Below are 25144 nucleotides of genomic sequence, written 5' to 3' on the forward strand. Positions count from 1 at the left end.
AGAAGCGACCGCACACCAGAGCTCCCCCAGCACCTTCGTTTATTTGTCCGGGCACAGAGGCGAAGTGCTCCTGTTGTGCAAAAAGTGGGCGGCGCGGGCCCGTGGCTTGCATGCCAAGCAGCCGCCGATCAAAGCCGAGCTTGTTCGGCCGGCGGCTGCTGGCAGAGTCATCGTTCCCCCCTCTTACGTCTCTGCCTTGGCCTCCGGCTCTCTTACCAGGCTAAGTAGCTTCTCCAGCTTCGCCATTTCAACCTCGGGACCCTTCTTAACCTCCTGGCCTTTCTTCTCCTGCAAAGAGAGCAAGCAGGACACAGCTATGAGCAGGGAGGGCTGCGGGGATGAGGAGGGGTCCGGCACAGGGATGGCTGCCGGACTGCTGTGTCCTTGCTCTCACCACGCACCGGAGGCTGATCCACAGGGACATGCACCTGCCTGTCCCTGTATTTCAAGCTTAAGGTGCCTTGAGATGTTTTAAAGGCTCTTATGGGCTGGGGAACGATGCTAAGGAGTGGGAGTGGATCTGCTGATCCACAGGGACTCAAACCTTCTTCTGCCTCTCTCTTCCCAGTTTCTCAGCCCCGTGGGACTGGAGCACCCTGTAAGCCCTCCAGCTATTCCCCCAAGCCCTGGGGGGGGTGCCAGGCATGCAAGACTCCTACAGCAATGACAGCAATGCAGGTGTTCAAACCTCCCTGAAACAGTCCCATGACACCCATCCCATGCAGGTCCTCCTGGAAAGAGGCAGCCATAGGAGCAGAGATCATCCTTCTTGCACCCAAATAGCTTTTCCCAGGAGGGCAGCTGGCTGCTGAGAGCCCCTAACCCACAGTCCTCCAGCACCTGTCCCAACCGTTCCAGGTGCTCCCTGCTTGAGTGCTAAAGCAAACCACCAGCATCTTGAGAGCAATCACACAGCACAAGGGAAATAACCTGTCCAGTTCAGTCCTCACTTGTCTGGGGACAGCAGGAGCTTCCAGGCCCGGCAGGGGCCGATGTCCCTGCTGAGGAATACAAGTGCCACTCAATGCTTTGGGTAGAACACGTCCCCCCCTGCTGTGGGCTGCAGCATCAGTGCATTGCTCTGACCAGAGCTCTGGGACTTTGGGGAAGTGGCAACTGGGTTTGGACTCTCCAGGCTCACACCAGATCAGACACAGCTGCAGCAGAGGAATTTGCCAGCCTGCATTCAGCACAACAAACCCTCCCACAGCTGAACATCTACCCCATGGGGTTCCTCCAGAACAGCATCCCCACAGTTACCACTTTCCATCAAAAAGTGCTGTTTTCTGCTCACAGCCTTCCCCTTTGACAGCCTGCTGGATCTCGCCTTGCCTCTGGATTTGGGGGGTACTCCTGCTTTGGGGCTGGGAAGCTCCTCTGTGCCCAGCATGGCTCTGAACACCCTAGAAAGCAGCTGCCAAGCACGGGTGAGCAGGAGAGCTGGTACTCAGTCTGGCAGGTGGGCTTGGGAGAGGTGGTAGCAGGTCCCCAAGCCTGCAGCAGAGCAAAGGGAAGGGAACCTCACTAACCAGGCTTGGAGGCAGCCTGCAGAAAGCTGCTGTGCTGGCTCCTCTTGGCATGCCCAAAGCACAGCCTCTGCTCTCGGTGCTCTCAGAAGGCCAAGGGAGCAGGACACAGCATCTGAGCTAGGAGGCTGCCAGCTTTCCTCTCTCCCCTCTTAGAACAGATCAATTCTCCTCTGAATCAGCCCCTCTAATGGCCCCAGGTGCAGCAATTACAAACACACTTCTCTTCAGCGCTGGAAGAAATGCTGGTGCACAACACAGAGAAAGTTGTAAGCCTGAATGGAACTCACACTAGCAAACATGGGCATCACTGAGTGATGACAACAGGGAAAGAAGTCCCCAGGGAATCCCTGTGGTTTTTCCCTCATCCCAGCCCAGTACAACCTTGATGGAGCCAAGGTTTCTGAAGCTGTTAGAGGACACTGCTGAGATGAAAGCAGTCCTGGGGGCAGGATGGGGATATTTGCTCCCAAGAAGACAGCCACACTCATGTCCTGAGCACATAAAGATGTGTTACGGATAAGCCAAGGTCATTTCATTTACTGAGTCCATTGATTTCATACTGGGATGGTTCCAGTTTGTGCTAAATGCCAAGTGAGCAATGCCCTTTTTGGCTCTGGTCTGGGCACTGTGAGTGATGTTTGTACTAAAGGCCCACATCACAGCTGAGCATCTCTCTGAGCAAGAGCCTTGGGGTAAACATAGATGCTTAAAGTATTTCAGGACTTAGCTATTTCTGCAGAAAAGCTGCTTTGCTGTCTGACACAGTTCAAAACCCTCCCTTTGGCACCCTGTGTCACACACAGCGCCCTGCACAGGTCCTTGGTACAGGCTAAAGAGGCAACTGCTTTGCTCAAATGGGAAAAGGAGATGCTGAAGCCACCTCCCATCAGTCTACATCCATCCCAAGCCCTTTGCTCTCCCCACTGGTAGGGTCATCAGGGAGGCTCCCTGATTGATGCCCTCCAGGTAGTAACACCAGGTCCATGATAACTGTGTCTAATCCTCACTGAAGTCACCAGTCTCTGGAAAGGCTCAGCTCCTAGTCACCAAGCTGTTCCTAAAACTTTGACTTTCACACTGGCTTATCTCCTTTGGTGCTTCTGAGCATGCTGCAACAAAGCCACGCGCAAGCCTGTAATGAGCCGTAACTGAACCAGAGCCCTAATTTAACGCCACATAACCAGGCAAGCAGGACGACACAGGGGATGAAAATTATAATGTCCTTTTAGGGGCACTGGAATGGAAAGTTCCCCTTTTTTCCTCCATCTGCTTTTCCTGAGGCGCTTGTGCAGCGAGCTGGCCAGGCCGCTGCTGGCTGGCTGGTGGCACCGGCACAGCACCGTGGGATCTGCTTAGATGCACGTGGCAGCTTCCTACAAATCCAGGGGCTTTGCCTGCATCAGGCCTATGAGGAGCAGCCCTCCTTGGAGCACAGCTATTGCAATTTCCCAGAGCACACACAAGTCAGGGAAGCATCACCTCTACACAAGGCTACTGCAGGGCTCTCCCTCCCAACAGATGTCACAGCCAGGTGTGGAGAGGGCACTCATGGGGCACTGCTCTCCTGTGTGTAGCCAAGCCTGTCCTCCACCTACATCCCTGCTTACACCACATCCATAGGGCTCATTTGGAGCTGAGAGGGAACCAGGGCACAACATCGTCCCAACTGAGATCTCAGATGCCAAGCTGAGATTACATGGGAGGTCTGCCCCTGAGGAGCTCATCCGATGGGTACTGGAGCTGCTCACAGCAGTGTTTGCATCAATTTTATTGTTAACAGTTTCCAACAGGAGAGCAAAATGCTCTTGGCTGAAATGGCGATGAGGGACACGAGCAGAAAGCTCATGGCAGGGGCAGAAAAGGTGCTGTGTGGGGATGGACCCTGCCCTGCTGATGGAACACTACTCCAGGGAGGGAGAGGGGGAAGCGACCCCCTACATATTCTCATGTTGCTGTGTTTGTGGCCAGGTTCCTCACTGCCCTCATGCTCCCTTTGTCTTATGCCTGGGATCTTCTCTGTCTCCCCAGGCAGGCAAACTGAGGCATGGGCCTCCTGGCCCTACAGAAGTGTGCAGGACCCTTGATGGTCCTCTCAGCCCCAAAGTGAGTACTGACACTGGAAGTGAAAAAGGAGGTGGAAGATGACTGAGGTGGAGCTCCAGTGGCAAGGGTACAGTGAGGACAAGGACAAAGATGAGGACAAGAATGAGGATGAGGACTGGCTGCTCAAAGATCCATTCCTCTGTGAGCCCCAGCCCCACTGCTCCCTATGCTGGCACAAACTGAATTCTACATTCAGGATATGGGATTCATTTAAACTGGATTCCTGAGTCTTGGCTGATGCCTTCATTCCCTAGTTGAACAGTATACTGCTGAGCTAATAAAACTCTCCCATAAAAGCCATGCTACTGGCACTTTGCAGCATCCATTTTTTCCCATTGGTGGAATAGTCATAAAACATCTGCTCTAAAGTTTCGATTAAACAAGGCAAAACATATTTGTTTTAGAGTACAAAGGAAGTCAACAATGCTGGCATGAACACAGACACAAAAGTCCCCATAACTCCCCTGGGAACAGAGTGGACCCTTTCCCCTGCTGAGTCTTGGCCAAGGGGCACAGGCCTGTCTCTGCCCTGTTGTTGTCCTGACACTGATGCCATTCCTTACAGGATGGGATTTCTGGACACAGTCATGCCGGGACAGGATGTAGCCATTTCATAAAGCAGCGCAGTGACCTAAGACATCAGCTTCCCGTGCAAAAGGGGTTTAAGCTTTTACAGACTGATTTTAAAGGGTGTAAGAAGCTTCAAGAAGCCACCCAAAACTGCTGCCCAAGCCCCTCACTCTTATTACCCTCAGTGGGAAGGGGCACACAGGCTGTCAGGTTTGTTTTGGAGAAGGTGTTTTCTTGTTCCTTCTACCCTACTCAGGGATAGGCTAAGGTGACAGCTCCAGGGTAAGGGCTTCTCCATTAGCAAAACACGCTAGTGACTGGTGAAATGAATTAATGAAAGCAAAGATGAGTTTCTCGGGAGTATTTCTGTTGAGAAGACCAAGGAAACCCAAGCCCCTGAGCACAGCAGAATTCACCTCGCTGTCTCCCTGGGCCACTAACCAAACATGCATCAACAGGAGTGTGATATGACTTGCAGCCCTGAAGCCTTTCTAACCTACTCCCTTGTGGTTCTATAGCAACCCAGTGCTGTTATATGAAGCTGGAGTTATGCTGAGCTGGGGATGATGTCTGTACCAGGTCCACTTCTGGGCTCTCAAAAGCCCATTTACACACAGCGGCAACACGCTTATCAGCCACAGAGAGCCATGAGTCACACTCACAGCCTGATCTCACAGCACTGCTCCTGGCCCATGGAAGGATTAGCTGACAGACTGGAGATAAGGATTTGGGCTTATTTTGCTACTGTTTGGAAATAAATGACGCAGGAAATGTTCTTGCAGGGAATGAAGCCACCAGAAAAGCCCAGGAGATGGCTGGGTCATTCAGGAAACAGTAGCCACACCAGATCATTGGCCTCAAAGATGCTCTTACTTCCAGCTTCAGCATGATCCCAGGGAGGGGAGAGAGGGAAGAGCTCCCCTATATACACCCAAACTGCTGTGTTTGTGGCCAGGTTCCTCACAAACAGTGAACTGTGCAGTTTAGGGCAGGCACCCTGCCTTGCTCCACCTCACATACTGACTCAGGATTTTGGCCAGCACCTGCACTGGACCCTGCCAGGACACAGTAGGGCAGACAAGTCTCAGGGTCCCTGCTGACCTGCCTTTGCTTGTTGGAAGTCATCAGCAAAGCCACTGGAACCAGATAAGTCACAGTGCTGGGACCAGCCTGTGGCTCAGCAGCACACATCTGCCAGGAAGCATGTGGGAGCAAAGGTCAGGATATCTGACAGGCAGGAAATGCAAGCAAAATTGAATCAGACCTGGAAGTGGGTGGGAGCATCACTGGAAAAAGAACAGAGGGAATTGGATGACATTCAGGGGATGTGGGCAGGGATCACCTGTACCTAAATGGTGGGTACCTGCCCACAGCACACCACAGGGCTGACTGGCTTAAAACACCTACGGGAGAGGGGAGAAAACTGATGGACTGGATGGGCTCTGCAGCAGCAGAGAGCCAACAGCTATGGCCATCAGGGAGGACAGCCATCATCACAGCCCTATGTCTGCTCTGCCAGAGGCCGTCTGGGACTCCACATCTTTGCTCAACCCCACCACAGTGCTCTCTGGCCAAGCAAAAGCTGTGCACACAGCAGGAGCTGTTCCCTGAAGAAGATTCCCAGTTCTTGCTAACTCCAGAGCCACAAGCACTGTCTCTTACAGACCAATTTAGGCACCTAAATATAGCCACAAGAAGGCCACATTTAGCATGAAAACTTCAGTGAGCAAAATCAGGCTGAGTGCAGACTGGGCTCACAGCAGTCCCCACAGCTCCTCTGAACTGGGCATTACAGTGACTTGTTATCTCCTTCTGAATTTATCCCTGTACCTGCTGCAGAAACCCACTAAAACCATTTAAAACACTTGGTCTGCTGCCTTTTCCATTGTCTGAACCATTTACAGGTTCAAAACAGGGATGCGGTCATGAACCTCAGTTCATGTGTCACCAAATAAAAAACTTTAAGGAGAAGGAAAAATTTTAAAGTTATCCAAAGACTGAAATGGTCTGAAACGAGCCAATACCCTTAACTCTGCCCTGTACAGATGCAGTGATTAGGAAGTATCAGCAACAGAGTTTTGACAGCCATGGGGACAACTTGGCTACAGTCTAACTGTGAGCTCTGTGTGTGTGTGTGCGAGAGAGAGAGAGATGGAGAACAACTTTCTTTTGGGCGTCATTACCCTTGGTCACTGAGACAAGATAACAGCAGCCACTTCAAAAGGAGCAGCCTGGTGAGAAGACAAACTCCTCACAAGGTGTCTGGAAAAGATTTTCAGTCGTATCAGTTAACAGAATCGGTACTAAGCATTGAGGAAAATCATTGTGTGCTCAGTGTGCAAGGTAATTACCCTGTCCTGACACACAGCAGTCTCATAAAAGGGTTGGAGCAGAATGAAAAGCCCAAAAGCTTTTTCCTCAAGCCTGGGGGGCCCTGGTGGTGCAAACCATCTTTGGGATAAAGACAGAAGGACAGGATGCCCTTTCCTTCACCTCCCTAGGGGACAGGCAGTGCCCACTGCCTGGATCCAGCCCCTACGAGGTTCAGATTTTCTGCTGTGCCATCGGGCTCTTCTGGATGGGATCAATTACTTTAATTACCTTTTAGCTCAGTGGGAAGCCCCAGTACCCAAAGCCTGCCCCCATGCCATGGGTTACAATGGCATTGGAGGGAAAGGCTGGCAGGGGCATTAATGCCCGATATTTTAGCTGTGGGATCTCTCAGACTGAAGCAGTGGGTCGGAAGGAAACAGGAAGGGGATTTTAGTTGAGATTGTCCATAAAAACCACTACACAGACAATATGTTGTGTTCTAGCTCAACTTCAAATATCATTGCAATTCCAGTGACACACAGACACCAAACCTCAGTGTGTCATAGACAGTCCAAAAGCTGCACAGGCTTCCCTAACTTTTATACCTACCACAAGGAGCCACATCTGCAGCACCTCTTTACTTGGGCTGGCAGCCCTGAAGCAAGAGGCTTGGGCACACAGAGCACCCACAGGCACATATGTCAAACTCATCCAGAGGGGCAAAATCAAGGAGATGCCCTGCAGAGAGCAGTGACCCCAGCAGCCTTAAGCTGCATCTCTTGATGCCAGCTGGCAGGCAGTCCTGCCAGCCACCCAGCAACATTTCTTTATCACTCATCATCTCTTTCTCTCTCTTTTTTTTTTTTTAAACTTCAGTTTTACTTTAGCATTTTTGCATGCCAGCTCAGTAAGCTGTTACAGATTAGAGTTTAATAAAAGCAAGCAAGCACGGATGTAAATATGCAGCTCCTGCAACACTTGAGTACTGCTGTTATCTCATAGAGCATAGCATCTCATGAGAGAACATATGCAGTTGTCTGAACAGTGTATTTTAAAAAGTTGCAGTTTTTCCAATCTTTCTCTGGCCACCACTGTCAATATACACATATCCACTTTCATCACCTTTTAACTGCCTTAAGGAAGTCCAGCTGTTGTTTCTAACATAGCACTTTCTTAATTTTTTTTAAATACAGTTTATAAAAATATTTGCATAGGAAATACATTTTTGTTTGCTACTAACAAGAGAGCACGTGAATATACTTCATTCTGTATAAATACAAGTACATTGGAAATCAAATTTTGCTATTGTTAGAAGCAAAAATAAATGTCTTCACTCACAGATGCCCCATATTTAATAACAGTAAATGCCAATGGCATGAAAGATGTATTACAACTGATACTCTTCTGCTTACGAAAGAGCTCACTCTGCAATTTAATGTCAAGCCACAGTGCTCTCTTCCTCTCTCCTGCTCTCCATAAGTGAACTCAGGGATGTTCCAGAAAATAGCATTGGGTATTTCAACCATGTGAACAGTTGTGTCATCTTGACACCACATTCTCCTGTGTAGTTTTCATTTAAATCACAGTGTCACCTGGGGCAGAACTAGGAGGGGTTAGTCCACCCTGGTCCATGGCGGGAGTAGCTACTCTTAAATTGCTTCTGACAGATGCTTGTCCAGCACTTGATCCAGTCCTTGGGGTGCCCAGCACAGTATGCCCCAGGCAGTAGATTGTCACGTTCTGCTCCCATCACCTGCATGGTCATTTCTTTTGTACAGCCCCAGGAACGGTGCTGCCAACCCATCTCCTGGCAATGTCTGCCAGTGTGTCCCTCTGACACTCAGAGGAACGTTCTCCCTAAGCCTTTTCCTGCCATCTCATAACCTCAGAGCACTGCCTTCCTTACCCTGCCAACCCAGGACCTCTTTGGGAGTGCTCATCTCTCTCATTCCCCTGCATCCAGCCTCTAAGCTGTCTGTATGGTCCTTGCTGCTCTCCTGCTCCTCATGTCCTTCAAGCCTGGTACCCCAAATGGGAGTTGAGGCCTTTGCATCACTAAGCAGTGCAACAGGATCAGCTTGTGCTTCCCACTCACTCCTCTCTTGCCTGTGCTCCCCTGTACACCTCTGCTATGGCAGGGCACTGTTGGCAAGTGAGATCGTTTTCAGTTTACCTCCTCAGTCAGTTATTCCCACCTCCTTTCCCTGTCCTTCTATTTGCCTCCCTCCTTGCTGAAGCGCATCCTGTTTCCGTCAGACCATGTCTCCCATTTGCCACAGATTAAATGACTTGCACAGCTTCTCTCCACCTGCTGCACAGGAAACAGCCAGGCAAATGATAAATGCCACACAAACACTCCCAAGCCTGCGAGCCAGATACACTGTTAGCCTGGACCCTGTGGGATGTCACACTAAATCGCATCAGATACGACTGAGTTACGCTGCAACATGCAAATCAGGGCTTAAAAGGGGTCAGCGAGAAGCTGGACGCAGGACAAGCATGGAAAATCCTGCAGCTAGAGCTGTTGCTCTTCTCTGGGATTTCACCCTGTTACAGCAACTGAGAAATCCCTTCCTTACCCACAAACAGACAAGCCTCAACTCTATCCCACTGCAGCGCCCCTTTGCCCTGGGAGTTCCTGAGCTTTGCTGGTGTCAGTCCTCTCCTCGAGATGGGCTTGTGCTGCTCCGTGGATGATGCCTGTTGCTGCCTGTTGAGGCATCTCCACTCTGAGCCCATGAATCCTGGCAGTGATGCTGAGGTTGTGTTACACACTCCCCATTCATGTTCAGTGACCCAATGGGATTGGACTGTCCTCAAGGGTCTCGTTAAGAGCTGTACAGAGAGTAGGATTCATCCTGGTCTGAGTGCAAATGCAGGGCCCAAGGACTGCATATTAGAAGCAGCACAGGATAAATCAGAACTTAGCTAACAGTCAGAAGCAGATAGGATAAAACAACACAGGAGAAATCCAGCAATGTGCTGGGGGGCAGCTCAGGAAGTGCTCCTCTGGGGCATAGGCATGCATGGAGCACTCATTTCCTTCTGGGAGACCTGCCAGTAGCATGCTGATATGCCCTGATCAACATCGGCTCTGTAGGAAGCAACCCAGGGAGGACCTTGATATGTACCCCCTGGCACACAGTGATGGAAATGGCAACAGGGCTGGAGCTGGGGATGCTTCTGTCCCACCAGCAGACCCAGATTCCGTATGCGCTGGTGATCCGTGCCTTTCCCTGGCCCTGCCACCCTGGAGCACAGACTCTTCTGTGTCCTATCTGGAGGCAAAAATGAGGAGCACTGTGGCTAAAAAACAAGTCTAGAGCCTGTGTTCATTTAAGGTGTCCAGGTGGGAGCCAGCCAATTTTAACAACAATCCAGTCTTAAGATGCTGATCTGGCTCCAGGCCAAGTCTTTGTACTAAGCTCCTTAACATCCTGTTTAGAAAAGCATTATTAAAATCTAACTGCTTAATGCATATATTGCTGTTTTAATTATAACAGAAGCAGAAGAGAGACATGAGCAGTAATCAATCTCTCTGATGCTAACACACATCCAAAGAGGGAACTGGTCATGGGAAAAGCCAACCAATATCATTTAAGGAAAACAGAGGGAGATAGTCCTAGTGATTGTCCACGCTGCCAACAGCACAGCCTCAGTGTGGCCAAGGGTGGCCTCCCTAAAGTGCTCTTTGCTTTGAGACACTGACCAGGATGCTGCACCTGAATTAATTTTACATGTTCGCTGCTCTGTCTCTCTTGTACCAAAATGTAATTACTTCAGAGCCACAGACCAGTTAAATCCATCTGCTCAGCTGGCTGCTGAAACTAATGGATCTTCTTTGTAACAAAGTAGTGCAAAATAAAGGCACGCTGGGAAGAAAAGGATGTAGCATTCATTAAGGTCCTTAAGGTAAACTCTTCCCAAGGTAACCTCTCCATTGCCTAGCAAGTCCCACAAATACTAAAGATGGAACCAGGCTAATCAGCAACTGACAGCTTCAGCAAAACAGTGGCCAAGCTGGCAGAACAAACTAGCTGACAATTAATAGCAGATTTAAGGACTAGAGGAAACTTGTTAGCAGAGGTGAACTGAGGTTGATGTGCATCCTTAACATTACATGGATAGATCCACTACTGAACAATTCTTCACCAAAAGGAGAGTCAAGCACTGGAACAATCTGTCCAGGGAAGGTGTGGTGTCACCATCCCTGGAGGTATTTAAAAGACATGTAGATGTGGCACTTGGGAACATGTTTTAGTGGTGGGGCTGGCAGTGCTGAGTTAATGATTGGACTTGATGGTCTTAAAGGTCTTTTCCAATCTAAACAATTCTATGGTTCTGTGATTAAGAGAAGAACAGTGACACAAAACCTGTCACCTTCATGAGGCTGAAAACCTCAAGACAACAGCAAGTGTTGATCAGTGACCTGATCCTTGACCCACTCATTGTGTTGCTGGAGCTGGGACAAAGGGTCATGGCTGAGGCAATGGTTCCAGGCAAACAGCCAGCATTCCTCCTTGGGGCCCTTGGAGAAGGAATCACTTTGGTGGAGATGGCAGAGATCTTGTCACATCTGGATACTAATTCCGGCTTCATATTCCCTCAGCATAGTAGCACAGATTCCCTCATCATCTCAGGAGGGGTCACTTCTTCCCAGGCTCTTCTGTTTTCATTCTGATCTGACCCCAAGCACCAATTCTCCTGGTATTGCCCTGATGTGAGGAAATCTCTGAAATGCAGATGTGTTGTCAGGCTACAGGACTAGGGGGAAACTAATAAAGACTGAACAAGAACCTGGTGATGCTTTGAGAGTCCTCAAGATGACACCCAGAATTGTTCCTCTCCACTAGCACCTAAACTGACCTAGAGGAGTGGTGGAAGCAACTGCTGCCTGACCCCGCTAAATCCCACTGCTTCTCCTGCAAAATAGTTCACCATGTGGATCCTGCATGTAAAGTGCTGGGATATGCAGACATCACAAATGCCAAGGCCTGTTGCTAATCCTGCTCTTCCCCCTCACTGCAGGAGAAAGGTCAGCATGATTTGAGAGATGGATGAGACAAATCGCAGCAGGGGATGAGCCCATCCCACTGCCACACGCCTGGTACTGTGCAAGTGCCTCAGCATCAAAAACACCCTGGAAAGAGATGTTTTCACAGCTGGCAACCAGTCAGGAAACAAAAGAGAGACAGAAAGGGGGCACTTGTGCTCAGAAAATTAAATCCAAATTTAATTACAGTAATTATACTTTCGTTAACACCCTATTTGCCATAAAGATGCATAAAATCCCTAAGTGAGAGCTGCAATTGCTCCAAAGGTGAAAGGAAGGTAGCAGAAGAAAGAGTGCCATCTTCTCCCTAACCTGTAAAGAAGCATAGATCATTGTGAATGGTTACTGTTTGTGATTTAACTCCCCAGCAACCATGTGTAAATGAGCCAGAAATCCAGCAAGAGCAGCAAAGAACTTGTAACAGAGTTGATTTATTCCAGCAACCCCTGATTCAACCATAAACAAAGCCAATCTTTCCTATATGATCACCTGGGGCTTGGATGCTATTGTGGTGTACACAACATGAGACAAATTCTCACATCACTCCCAGCTGAAATCACACTGTGTTGCAGGCATAGGATCACTGACTAGCTTGGGCTTGTTAACATAACTCTGAGTCCTTGGACCACAGAAACTTAGTTCAGGCTCAAGCAGAATCAAGCACAGCAGAGTCCAACCCTGTCAGATGTTTTTGGTACTTTGGAAGGGTCTTCACTGAATTAAATTCCTTGATTTCAGTCCATCTCCTCAATGTTTCAAGGTCATGTGGAGATTTGATATAAAACCTTTCAAAGTCCTCGTGACCTCCATGCCACCAGGTCCTCTCGAGACTTAATAAGTGGATTCTGCTAGATCAGCAAAGGAATGAATAAGAAATTTGAAATGCTAGTGAGGACATCAATCTACCCTTTCAAATAAATCTGCAGGCTGCTCTATCATCCCAGTTATTGCACTGATAACAGCTCTTTGGGGGTGATTTTTGAGCTTTTTACACCCTCCACTTCTGGCATAACCTCTGCAATCTCCTGGCTTAGCTCAGACATGCACTTGTCATGTGGCTTGGCATCAAAAGACAAGTAGAGAACCACAGGAGAAGGTTCCCTCAGGAGGAACAGGTAAAGCCAAGGATGGCTACAGAGGCTGATGAGAACCACACTCAGCCCCTGTGTAACGCTAAGTGTGCACAAGAGCAGCTGTAAGTCTAACAAGCAGCCCAAGTGTTTCATATTTCCTGTTGTGCAACCGATAGAGCTTCAGCAGGTTTTCTACAGAAAGATGCAACACAGGCAGGCAGTTCCAAGCCAGAAGGTGCTAATTAAGAAACACTGGGTGAGTGTTAATGAAAGAAGCTTTGCGAGGTGGGAGGAAGCGAAGAGGGTGAACCACTCTCACCTTCTGTCCCCGGTCCTATGTGCCATGTCCTTAATCACTGGAAACAAGGAAAGGAGCCTTCTAGGGAGGAAAGAAATAAGGTAAGGAGATAGATGATGGCTCAGTGCTTCTATTCTCTGCCCTGATGATGAAAAACAGACTGTAAAACCAGGTTGAGTCCAGTAGAGAACTACCAAGGTTGTCTGTGGCCAAAGGATTTGCACTGAACTCACACTAAGAGTGCTGGGCTGGTTCAGTCTGTAGAAGAGATCGTTTTGGGTGACCTAACAAGCATCTGCCAGCACCCAAGAGGAGGATATTAAGACAGGAATGGACTCTTTACAAGAGTGCATAGCAGGAGAGTGAGTTACAACAGCCATAGATGGAAACAGGGAAGGATTCAACATGACATAAGGAAGTTCATCTCCACAGTGACAGTCATTGGAACAAGACTTCAGACTGGCTGTGGGATCTCTAGCCTTGGAGGTTTTCAAGAGAAGCCTAACCCTGAGCAACCTTGTCTGATCTCAAGGCTGTACCTGCTTTAAGCTGGAAGCTGAACTAGAGATATGCTAACATCACCTCCAGCCTGAATGTGCCTGTGGCTCTTCAATCCCAGGCCTTGCATCTCTACTCTACTCTGTTGTTATGCTCTTATTGCAGACAGCATTTCTAAGCAAATGTTCTTTTAACCATATATTGCTCATAATGTCAGGACCAGTGCAGAGCAATCCAGCCCTCAACAGGGCAATTCCCACACCCTGGAGAATGCTGGCACACTGTAAGAGGGAAGAAGCTCCCCAATACTCTCCTCCCAGATTATCTAAAAGCTGAGGAAGCTGCACAGACTGGTTTGAGTGTTGGTATTAGAGGGGTAAGGAGAGAAAGAAGGTCCCTTAGTGAAAAATGACAACCAGGAAGCACTGGAGAAAACCCAAGGAGAGTGGAAGCCTGAGGCAGATGGTGATAGGAGCAAGGAGGAAGCTGGACTAAGAGTCTGTGAGAGCTGGCACCAGGGGGATGAGAAAGCAGGGATTGTTGCCCCATGCTTAACAACAAGTGGAAAAGCTGACACAAGAGTGGAGCTTATATGATTCCCAGGCATGTGGGACAGGTGTAATATTTCCCCACTAGGCTGATTTCAATGGCAGAAGAGGGATAACATTGATTTAATGTCAATAAATTCTCCCTGTTACTGTAACACCTTGTAGTCTCTGAGTGCTTACAGTTTGATTGTTTAACACACAAGATAAAAAAAAAGCCATAATCAAGAGAACTGAGGAGTTCAGGACTCTTTAAATCTCTTCATATACAGCTACGTGGCCTGTTTCAAGTTGTGATTACCTCTTTATAGAGCTGTGAATCTCTCTCTGTAATGCTGCCTGTCAATTCCTTTACCATTTCAATAAGATCAAGAGTGGAAGTAGATTTAATAGATTTTAAACCCCAGAAATAACCATAATGATTCACACAGCTTCAGCCAGTAACCTCAACACACCAATGACTCTTCCTGGAGCTAAAACAGCAACTGCCAAGTACAGCTGAAATGCCACAGAGTACTAAGTATAGGGAGCATGGTGGTGTTTAAGAGTTCTCATTTGATAGACAATCAATTCTTTCTGAAGCAGGGGAACCAGGCCAATTGCAACTCGTGTAAGTTTCCTCTAAGCTGTTCGACCATATTACATAATGTGTGGCATTTCTGTAGCATCTTTCAGCCCATTTCACCCAAAACTTGTAAAAACTTGAGGTTTACTCATCAGGGGGAAGCAGGGACAAAGTACAGTCAGTGGTTTCTCTGCACCCTGCAGAAAGCCAAAAGCACTGTGAAGCAAGGGGACATAGGCTGTATGTCTCCAAATAAATCCCTGCCAGTGACTTCAAGCCAGGTAAGGGACAGGGATAGACAGTAGGGGAGACACCAATTGCCTTGTCTTGGGAAACCCTGCTCAGCCTGTGACCACAACTATTACAAGTATCTCAGAGATAAGGGAACCAAGGGCTGGAGCTCTCTGCCAAGCTTTTATCTTTCTTCCTTTGCAGGTAGGCAGCGGTGGTGCCCCATTTTCTTGCTGCTTTTCTAAGTCACAGATCAGACTAACCTTGACTTGAAATGAAGGTCTGACTGATTGCAGAAGACTTTGTCCACTGCACCAGCCTCTGAAAAACCATCCCTGGGAGTGCGTCCCTGACTATCAGCAGGGTAAAAGCACTCTGAAGAATGAAATCCCCAAGGCAAGAAACTTGGAGATTTTCCTGCCACCACAGAAGGGATATCAGATCCCTCTGCAAGACTTTGTGCCCTACAGCCACCCCAGGATTTCCATCCTGAGGCACTGCACTTCAGGCTCGAGCTGCCCCAGGCTCTCCCCACTGCGGGAGCAGGGCCCACATCCCTCTCCTTTGCTGGTGCTTTAGGCTGGGAAACCTCATGAGGTTGGGATGAGTGAGACAGCACCTCCACAGCCCTGCCTTTGGCCTCACAGCAGCAGATAAACCGAGGTTTCTCAGGATGGGCCTCCCTTTCATTCATGCAGTCCAAGTTTCCCAGCCTCCAGGTTGTGGGAGCCATGTGGGCTGCAGTGTTTTTACAGCACAGCTTTTCTTCTTGAACAAGCAGATGTAATTGAAACTCAATCCATCAGCCTTTTGCTCAGCTCTATTTCAAACTCAAACCATGAGGCAAAGCCTGGAACGCTTTTTTTTTTTTTTCATTGACATGAAATACACTAAATTATTAATTCCCTTCACTCCTACTGGATGTCCTTTAGTTGCCTAGCCCTTGAGTTCATTTTCCTGGCTTAGCAGGTTTCTTTAGTGCAGATCAAAGCAGGAAACCTAATCCTGGAGAGGGTTGAGCATCCTCCAGTCTCACAGCTGCATTTGCAAAGTAGTTTCTGGTCATTCTGGTTTTGGTGTCTAACTTCTGACAGCAAGTCTACATAATCATCAACAAGTTGGAGGAGGCAAACAAGAAAGCAGAGGCTGCACAGCGCATTCATGCTCACTCTGTGTTCCTGGGAAGGAACCTTCCCCCTTCTCTGCAATCCCAAATCCTCAGGATATCACAGCTGACACCGGCAACCAAATGAGAAGATTTCTGCTCTGGCTGTTCAGGGCATGGGTTAGCGTGTACCCAGACAGAACAGGCTGGTAGGGAGAGGTAATGCCTTTTATTATTGCAAATAATATATATCCAGAGAATAAAATACAAGCTTTAGGGTGCATGCACTTTTCTTCCCAGGTATATTTGTTTGCCTAATAAAGCCCACACACTTTGACTTGATTATGATGTTTGAGACCATCCTGACCACAACAGCCCCCTGGCAAGGCAGCTTTTATCACATCAGCTCAACCTAATATCCCTAATCCAAAGCAGTTTCTTGGGGAATCTCAGAGGGTGACAGGGATCAGAAAGCTGATAAAGGTAAAGGTAGTAACTATCCAAAAAAGAAGAGAATCTCAGACCCTTCAGTTTATCCTCACTTTTCAGAAGATGAGCAGAAAAAGTCAACAAGCTGTAATGTTACTGAAATGCATCACAACTAATGTGGATTTGCACCAAAGAAGTCATGCTGGACCAATCTGATTTGTTTTTGCAACACTGGAATAAACCTTGTGGACAGGAAAGACACAGAAGTCATTAACCTTGACCACAGGAAGACTGTGCCATTGTCTCCCTTGATATCCTGCTCCTGAAGTGAACCAACAGATCTATATAATGTGGGCAGAAATTGGTAAGACCCAGTCAGTAGCTGTACCCAGAGCAGTCAGCACTGAGTTGTGCGCAACTCCCACAGCTCCACGGTCTGGAGGGGATCTGGACAGATTTACTATTAGTACTTGGACATTGGGACAGACGGGAAGGCTGCAGGTGTCCCGGAAGGCAGGACTGGAATTGGAAATTACTTTGTTGGACCAGAGATGTGACCTGGAAAACCAGTATGTGATTTAACAAGGACAAATGCAAGATATTGCAAGTGAGCAGGGACAATTCCATGCAAAAATACAGGGAGGGAGTGTTCTGCCATCAGGGTTAGAGGCATAATCACCTGGATGGGACCTGGCACTCCCATGGAGCTGTGAAACAGTGAGCTCTGCCACCACAGAGGAACAGGAGCATCACGGCCGGTCATGTGAAAGGATCCCTTTGTGCTGGGGAGGGCAGTAGGAGAGCTGCACCCACAGGACATGGTGCAGCAAGGACACAGCTCACAGGATGTGGTCTGGGAGATAACGAGAAGGAGATTTCAGCCCAACAGGTGGGAAATGGGAAACACAGCAATGTCCAGGCAGAACAGGTCTCTGCACTGACCAGGACCCTATGAGGGGTGAGGAGCTCAGACACACCCCAGACTGAGAGCAGTGGGATCATAGGCAGCTTCCTGGTGAGATATGGGAGCACAAAAGATCAGGGGATGTTTGCTCTAAGGCGGCTTCACACAGTTGGTGTCTGGCATCCCATCTCACAGAATCAGTCAGTGAATTGGAGCATAACAGTTTTCCTCCCGGAGAACCTTGGAGCTGCTTTGATTGCAGCCGTCACTGCATCTCCCACAGCCAGCGGGAGGTAAGGCAGCCCTTATTCTCCTCTGCTTCACAGGGCTCTTCCTTTTCTCCACGGGATAAAAATAATCCTCTTGCGTCAGTTCCATCACCGTAAGCAGCAAGACGTTTTATTCATCGGCGATTCCTTCTCTTCTCTCATTTAAACAATTCTCCATTGAGCCCATCAAATTAATTTGAGCAAGGGACATTTGTTTGGCCTGCCTTCAGGCACAGGTGTCTCCCCTTCTTTTCCTTTGGAGGAGGTTGGATAGGTGGCATGAGTCGGGGAGAGGCTTGGGAAGGGCTGGGAGCAGTGCGATGGTTTCGATCAGGACAGGCAGGGGCATGGAGGTCTGCAGATAAATGCACCCAGTGTCAGAAAACACACAAGTGAAGTTTGAAAGTGAAGGGCTTTTTAGAGCAATGCATTTGGGATGTGTTTTACAGTGACACAGACACAATCAGGGAGCTGCCCTCTGTGTCTCCCCAGGCAGCCTCAGCCCTTTCCAGCTCAGGCCAGCTGCCTGGGGAAGGCTGTGTCAGGCTCTGGCAGTGGCTCAGGAGCAGTTACAGGGATATGCCAGATATCAAGCTGTTCCTCTGGCCCTTGTAGCTGCATTTCTTCCTATTCCATGCCATGACAAATTTCCTGCCTTTGTTAGTGCAGCAAATACCACCAGGTTTTGCAATGAGGGACACTGTCCAACAGCACTCAGTCGATTCCCAGAGACAAGGTATGTAAAAGTACAAGTAAGGAAAATTTGAAGAGCTCAAAGAAGAGTAAAAGCCCACCTTCTTCAAGCTCTGGAGCATTGCTTGGTTCAGTGAGGCAAGGCAAAAACATGACTGGGATGGGTCTTGCCCATGAAGACCACTGTCCTGTTCTCCATCCCCGCTGAGTGAGTCCTCAGGTGCTCAGGACAGTGCAGAGCCATGACCTGGGAAGAATTAGTTCTATTTTTCCACCTTAATTGCATGATCAGTCCAAATGGAGGCCAAACCAACCCCTGTGAAGGTGCAGAGCCAACAGGGAGCTGCTTATTCATGTTCTAGGTGTTTTTGCACTTTTCTGGCCAGGACACCCATGGGATGTGTGCTCTTCCCTGCCATGATCCAGCTTCTCACCCATTCTCTCATACAACTGCCACATCTTCCATCTGCTTCACACCTGGACCTGCACTCTTATCTTCCCCTACTCACTCCTCTGTCTGCCAGGATGGACAGCACAGGGCCAAGATGGAATTACTGGGCAGGAGTGGTAACAGTGTGCACATCATTGCTGTGTCTGCTAGTTGTGGGTGAGCATCTTTTGGTGCCCTGCTCCACTTCCTAATTTTCATGAGTTCTCCAGCGACCTGGCTGGCCCAGCTTGAAATCTTGGCCTTGATAGTCTGTGACATCCCAATGTCAGGCAGGAGGCAGGAGAACCTGCCAGGAGCTGGGCCCCAGTGGGACAGAGTTGTCTATCAGTGCACCCCAACTGCAGCTCCTCCCCTGAGGTGTGACGGTATTGGATGTGTCCTAAAAGCACTCAGCAGGAGACAAACACAGAGAACAGGCTGTAGATCCATGGAGTCTCTCAGGCCCCAGCCACTGCTTTGCACTTTGTCCCCATGATGAGCTCTTGCCTTGTCCTAACACACCCTGTGGCTCAGGCACAGAGCTAACAAGCTTTCCTCCTCCACACCCCTGTGCAGAGCCAGGGCACAGGAATAGCTGCACTCCTGAGAGCTGCTTGGGGCTCTCTGGCAAAAAAATAGCTCACCCTCAGATGACCTGCAGGATAAGCACCCACATTACCTCCTTCATCAGGCCACTTTAATCAGTTCTGGCAGGGGACTGAGCATCCAATTGTCACTTCAGGGGAGGTTGCAGGCTGGAGACCTGCACCCTCACCCAGCCATTGCTGGGGGAATGAGAGTCTCCCAAAAAAGAAAAGCCTCCGTTTCTGGCTCTGCCAAAAGCCTGCTTTGAAAATAGTTTATCCCCCTGGGGGTCTCTCTGCCTTTGTACTGGGGCTGTCATTCAGGCAAAGAACTGGTGATTTCTCGGGATCCCCCAGTTTTCTGGAAGGGACTTAAGTCATCTGCATGGAAACAAATGCCCAGAGGACAGATTAAAGCAAGAAAGGGAGGACAGGTGAGCTAAGCATCCCATCAGGTTGGTCAGTGCCTCTCTTTCCACAGCACTGTGCTGTGTCCCCTCCTCTGCTGTCATGGCTTTCTGCCAAGGCACTGGAGAAAGCTGAGGCTCTGGCTCAAAGAGGAGCTGTGCAAGCTGAACAGGCATATTCAGGCAATCACACATCTAACCAAAATGCAAGTCCTTTGAAATGTAAGGCAAAGCTCCTTCTCATGCATTAGGCATTTCCCAGGACAGGCAGTGACGGGCTCCTCGGGCTGCAGAGGAACAAAGTCCACACTGCTGGGGCTTGGGGAGCTCTAGGATGGCAGACACCAAAGTACAGACACAATCTGTGCACAAAAAAAGAGGATGAAAAGTCTACAGACAAAACAGTACTTGTAGCAACATAACAGCACCAGCAGGGAGAAATACAAGGAAAGGTGTAAATAAGGCACCACTAGAAACCATTTTTGCTTGTCCAAATTCAGGTTTCAGTTACTGAGGACAGCAAATCCAATGGACACAAACCAGATTTATATCTAGAAGGTCTTGACTACTATTGATCCCAAAACCAAATCCCCATAGCATTTCTGTCCAAACTGCTAGTATTGCAAAATGGAGCAGTCTTGCATCACTTTCAAACATAGGCAAACCTTTTTATTAAACAGATCCTCAAAGATGAAACTAGAAAGTCAAAGACAGTCCTCTTGACTTTGTCAGTATCCCCCTGACAGCACACAGCACCTCACAGGATGAGATTTGCACTTTAGAAATTATTCATAAGTACTATGGAATTTTTGTAAAATGGGACCTTTTCTTGCTTCAGTTGCCAGTGTTTCCATTTAAGATACTAAACACACATCACCCTGACCACTGGGAATTGACTTCAGCTTAAAATAACTTGTAAATATGCTGATGTTGTCTCTCCAACAACTGCCAAACATAGCAGCCACAGAGAGTGACATTACACAACAAAAACAAGGTTGAAGACATGTGGCCAGGAACAGTAAAAAGAAGAAAAACTCCTGCTCTTCACCTTGGGGTTCAGCATTGCTTCTGTTGCACAGAACTCTCTTCTCCCCTGACTTAGTTTGATGCAACTTAAAAATTATTTCTCCAAAAAAGAAGAAAATAGATTTAATATAGAGAAGATTCAAGTCCTTTAGATCCACTGCTGGTTTGTTTGGGTTAGCTATCCAAACAATGTGAGTATTTAAGGTTGCCACATCTCTGTCCAGGATCCAGAACTCCCTGTAACTGTGGTGTGACACTCTCAGACATCTGGATTTGTGCCTTAGAGCCACTCTCCTGTGAACAGTGACTATGTCCAGGGTGTCTAGGTAAATTTCCAAAGGCTTCAGTTTTGCCCAAGAAGGACTATAGCCTGCTGGCACATGCACCACCTCACTTCCCAAGTAACAGCTTTCCAGGATTAAACAGTCCCTTCATTTTATCTCAGGCTATGTGAGATTGCAAGGAACCTGATGTGGGACAGTGGAGGGCGAAGGTATCCTTGGGGGCTGTGAGGATCTTCCTGCTCATAGGTTTTCTAGCACAATGTCAGGGCTGGAAAGTGTGGTGGGGAAGGAGAAGCTGGAAGGGGCACGGGGAGCCTGCTTTTGTCAGTATTCCCTTTGGTAGCTGCTGATTTACAATCATGAGTCACAGATCTGCATAGCAAAACAGCCGCAGGCCACAAGCAGTGCTGCTCACACCCTGGCAAGCTGCACAACAGTGGTGTGGCCTCTTGCTGGGACCAGCACACGCCAGCAGCAGAGACTGTCAGAGCAACCACCTCCAGCCCTTCCTGCTCCAAGGCTGGCTCAGAGCCACCTGTTCATACACATGTGTCTCCAACCCACCCGTCTTGCAGGCCTCCAGCTCTGGGTTTCCTTCCCGTACCAAAATGACACAGAAAGCTGTGAATGATCAGGAACAGGGTTTCACAAGTCTCTGGATGCACCCATGCTCCTCAGCTCTTCCCCTAGCAGTAGAGAGAGCAGCTACTTGCAACTAGACTAAATAACAGAGGAGGGAATAAAAAAGCATTTGCAAGCCTCAGAGGAAGCTATCAAGCTGCAGGTCAGTTTTTATGAGTCCCAAGCTCAGTTGTGTGTGTCTCCTTAGCCAGAGGCCAAGCTGCCTCTGGAGGAGGCAGTCCTGATGAAGGCAGGGCACAGCAGCACTTGATGCCAAATTCCTCCAACACTGCTTGTGCTCTACGCTTCTGGGTCACTGAGCAATTACCCAGTTCTGAAGAGAGGAGAGGAAATCCACCACTGATTGAGCAGCACAGAAGCACTGAGGGAATCTCAACGAGAGAGGAACATTTGCATGAAAACAGAAGGACTAGGAATTACACCACTAAAAGAACAAAACTTGAGCCCTTTGGAGAGGAGACAAGTGCTTTTCTCTCAGACAGAATGAGAGCTGTTGAAATGTAAAGTTAAGGGACCAAATACACTTTCCTCAGTGCTAAACTACTCACCAGTCCAGAACTGACCTTGGAGAATGTATCTAATCAATAGCTTCCTTCCTGAAATACAGTCACGTGTACTGTACCTCATGGACAGAAGGAGGGAGTTTATGTTCATCTTTTTGTGCTGGTTGGTTCATCCCTCACACCTCCCACAGCTACAGGAAAACACTAAGAATAGAAACAATCTCCTGATCCTTACCTCCTTCAAGTTTCTCCCTGTCACCCTAGGTGATGGCAACACGAGGCTACAAAGCAGTGAGGTTCAGGACCAAGAATCCCACTCTCTGTTTACACTGTCCTTGCCTAGTACCTGCTCTGGATCTGAGCTGCATCCCACTGAGACTGGGTATAGGGATGAAAGCCACATCCTTTACTGAGACAGCACTGTGTGCAGTGGGTGCTGCTGGGGAGTATGAGAAGGAAGCAACTCAAGTCCCAAGAGGTCATGAAGGAGACAATGCTGGGGAGGTAGATAGGTTGAAGAAGAGATTTCAGCCATTCTCCTTTTGCCTCCTTTAAACTTTGCACACTTCCACCAATCTTCCCCAAATGCCCTTCCCTCTTTCATCTCCTTAAAACCCCAACATACTTGCACTGTCCATCCCAGTCCCCTTACCCTAGCTGATCCCTCCTAGACTGTGCCAACAGTTATGGTCAAAGACCCACAGTGCTTCATGAAGCAAAATTTGATGCCCCTCCCTTGGTTGAGCAGTCTTGGGCTGGATTTGGCCAAGGGCAAAATCACCAGTGCTGCAAAGATGCAGTGGGGCACAGGGAGCCCAGAGGTGACACTAGAAGGTGCGATAAGGCATGGGGAGAGCAGAGCAGCTGCCCAGCATGTGCACATGGACAGGAAGGCTGTGCACAGATCTGGAATGCATGAGCAGCCGTGTTCCCCTTCACACTCCACTCATGCCTGGCTAGACCCTGTCCATCAGGATTTACTGCATGGGAAGAAACACAACTGTCCCCGACAGACAAAGAAAGAAGTGTCTTGCATGTGAAGAAATCAGTAGCAGGAACAGAGGCTGAGATAATGATCCTAAATAATCCAAGAAAAATATCCAAGACAAGCATCAGGCCAAGAAGCTGTCTGCCTTCTGGCCATCAGCCTGGGTACTGGCCAAGAAATTTGCCTTAGTCTCAGCAAATCTGTATTGTAAGCTTTCTTTTCTACTGCTACTCTTCTGTGGTCTCCCAACATTTCTAAAAAACACTGCACTTTTTTTTACTATCTTCTCCTTACTTTTAGCATTGACAGGGGTTGCGCCAGGCTATTTTAGCAGTTTATAGAAAACCAAAGCCCATGAGCAGCTACATTCTTCTGACTGTGATGACAAAATGCTTTAATTTCTTCCAACTCTCGAGTGAAACCCGGAAGGCTCACTAATTAAACAGCTCTGCCCAAAACTGATTCTTCTTACAGTAATGCTTCCCTCGGGTGAACTCAACCACCCAAGGTCGTTAAAAATTAGAAATGATACTTTATAAGTTGAACAACTCCTGCCTGACATCCACCACAACATTTAAGGAGTGCTTGGAGTCCAAAAGTGGCTTGGACAACAGCAGAGAGCCACTTGTTCCTACTGCTGCATCTTAAAATACTGCAAGCATTTCTGTCTCCCAATTCTGAGCCCTGAGTAGAAGGACCCTAAGGAGTTTCACTGGCCTACTTGCACAGGACAATACTTGTTGCCATGAGCTTTCTGCCCAAGCAGGGCTGGGTGCTCAGGGAGATGTTGTTCAGCATGGCCAGTGCAGGACCACGCTGGTTGTAGTTTGATTGCAAACACACCTTCAGCAAGCTCTGCTCTCTGCCCCGTGGTTGCTCTTCCCACACGGTTTGGGCACAGCTGTCTTTGCCCCCCTAAGCTCCCAGGCTCTTGGAGCTGATGCTTAGCAGTTGGGTAGTGTGTTCCTAGAGAAGTCCCAGGAGTTCACACAATCCTCCCAGAGTGTTCACACAATCTAGAGACAACAGCAATAGGCAGAGGAAAACCTCTACCAGGATCACACCTCATGGAAACAAATACAGCTCACTGCTTTGGGGCAAGAGGATGTCTTTGTTCTGTCCCAGAGACTTCATCTGTGGGACTAGGGAGAGCTCCAGGACCTGAATGACCAGGGCACAGACACAAGGACACCTGCTGGGCTTGATGTCCCTTGTACACAGGATCTCTGTGCCCTCTGTGTGTCCTTGACACAAGTGCCTGACAGATGGCAGAGCTCCTCTCTCCAGCTTCCTCTTAACAACAAATGCACCTTTTCCCACGTGCCACTAAATGATTTAGGATGCCAAAACTCGCAGGGGGTTTTAGGCATTTTTTGAAGATTTTACTGTATGTCTTGGGGAAAGTCACTTCTGAAAATACCACCTGACTGCTTTTGAGAAGTTTCCCTTTCGGCATATTTGTTCTGCCAAGTGTTCATAAATGAGGCTGTGCTAACGTCACTGACAGCAAAACTCAGAGTATTAAATAACACTTCTTAAAGATCCCCAAGTGTTTTACAAATATGAATTAATTAAGCTGTGGGTCAACCCAGTGAATTATTTAAAGAGCTCTTGAACCTTCCCTCCTAGCTCAAGGACATGAAGACAGGAAGGGACCAAAGTCTTATCCTTACCCTCCCTACTTCCACTTATCTACCACAACACCTTTACCTAAAAGGCAAAACAGAATAAATTCAGCATGCCTGAAATCCCAAGCTCAGTCTCTCTTTGTAAGCCCTATTTTGTAAGCCCAGCGATAGTTAAGGAATCTGCAGAACATGGAGCAGACAGCACTGTGTCTGTTTTTAGGGGAAGAATGGGGTTTGGAATGACATGTGGCTATTAAGAGTTCTCTCAAAAAAGGTTGATTAGTCTGCTCTTCATACGTGTCAAAAGCAGTTGTCCCAGCTGCGTGGGAAGGCAAACCCCTGTGACATCAGTGTGAAACAGACAGGCAGTGGGACCTGTCTGTGCCCCTTTGGAAGCCCAGGTTCTGCCAGACCTCAGCAAAAGGCACCTTTCCATCTCCAAAGGAGCTGACAGAAGCAAGACCAGGCAGCTGA

At 48.4% G+C, this 25144-nt stretch overlaps 1 protein-coding gene across 2 annotated transcripts in view; it reads right to left on the minus strand.

The window, feature by feature from the left end:
• Positions 1–14: 14 nt before the first annotated feature.
• The window catches only part of DNAI1 (dynein axonemal intermediate chain 1), a 148493-nt gene continuing 123363 nt past the window's right edge, over positions 15–25144 (minus strand). For both annotated transcript variants that reach the window (XM_051804485.1, XM_051804484.1), the window contains one exon: positions 15–288. In XM_051804485.1, the coding sequence (XP_051660445.1) occupies positions 184–288 (105 nt within the window). In that variant the 3' untranslated portion in view covers positions 15–183. The remainder of the gene's footprint in view (positions 289–25144) is intronic.

Source organism: Manacus candei, unplaced genomic scaffold (genome assembly GCF_025592945.1).
Source record: "Manacus candei isolate 608988 ecotype Guabito, Panama unplaced genomic scaffold, ASM2559294v1 h1tg000061l, whole genome shotgun sequence".
NCBI classification, from domain to species: domain Eukaryota; kingdom Metazoa; phylum Chordata; class Aves; order Passeriformes; family Pipridae; genus Manacus; species Manacus candei.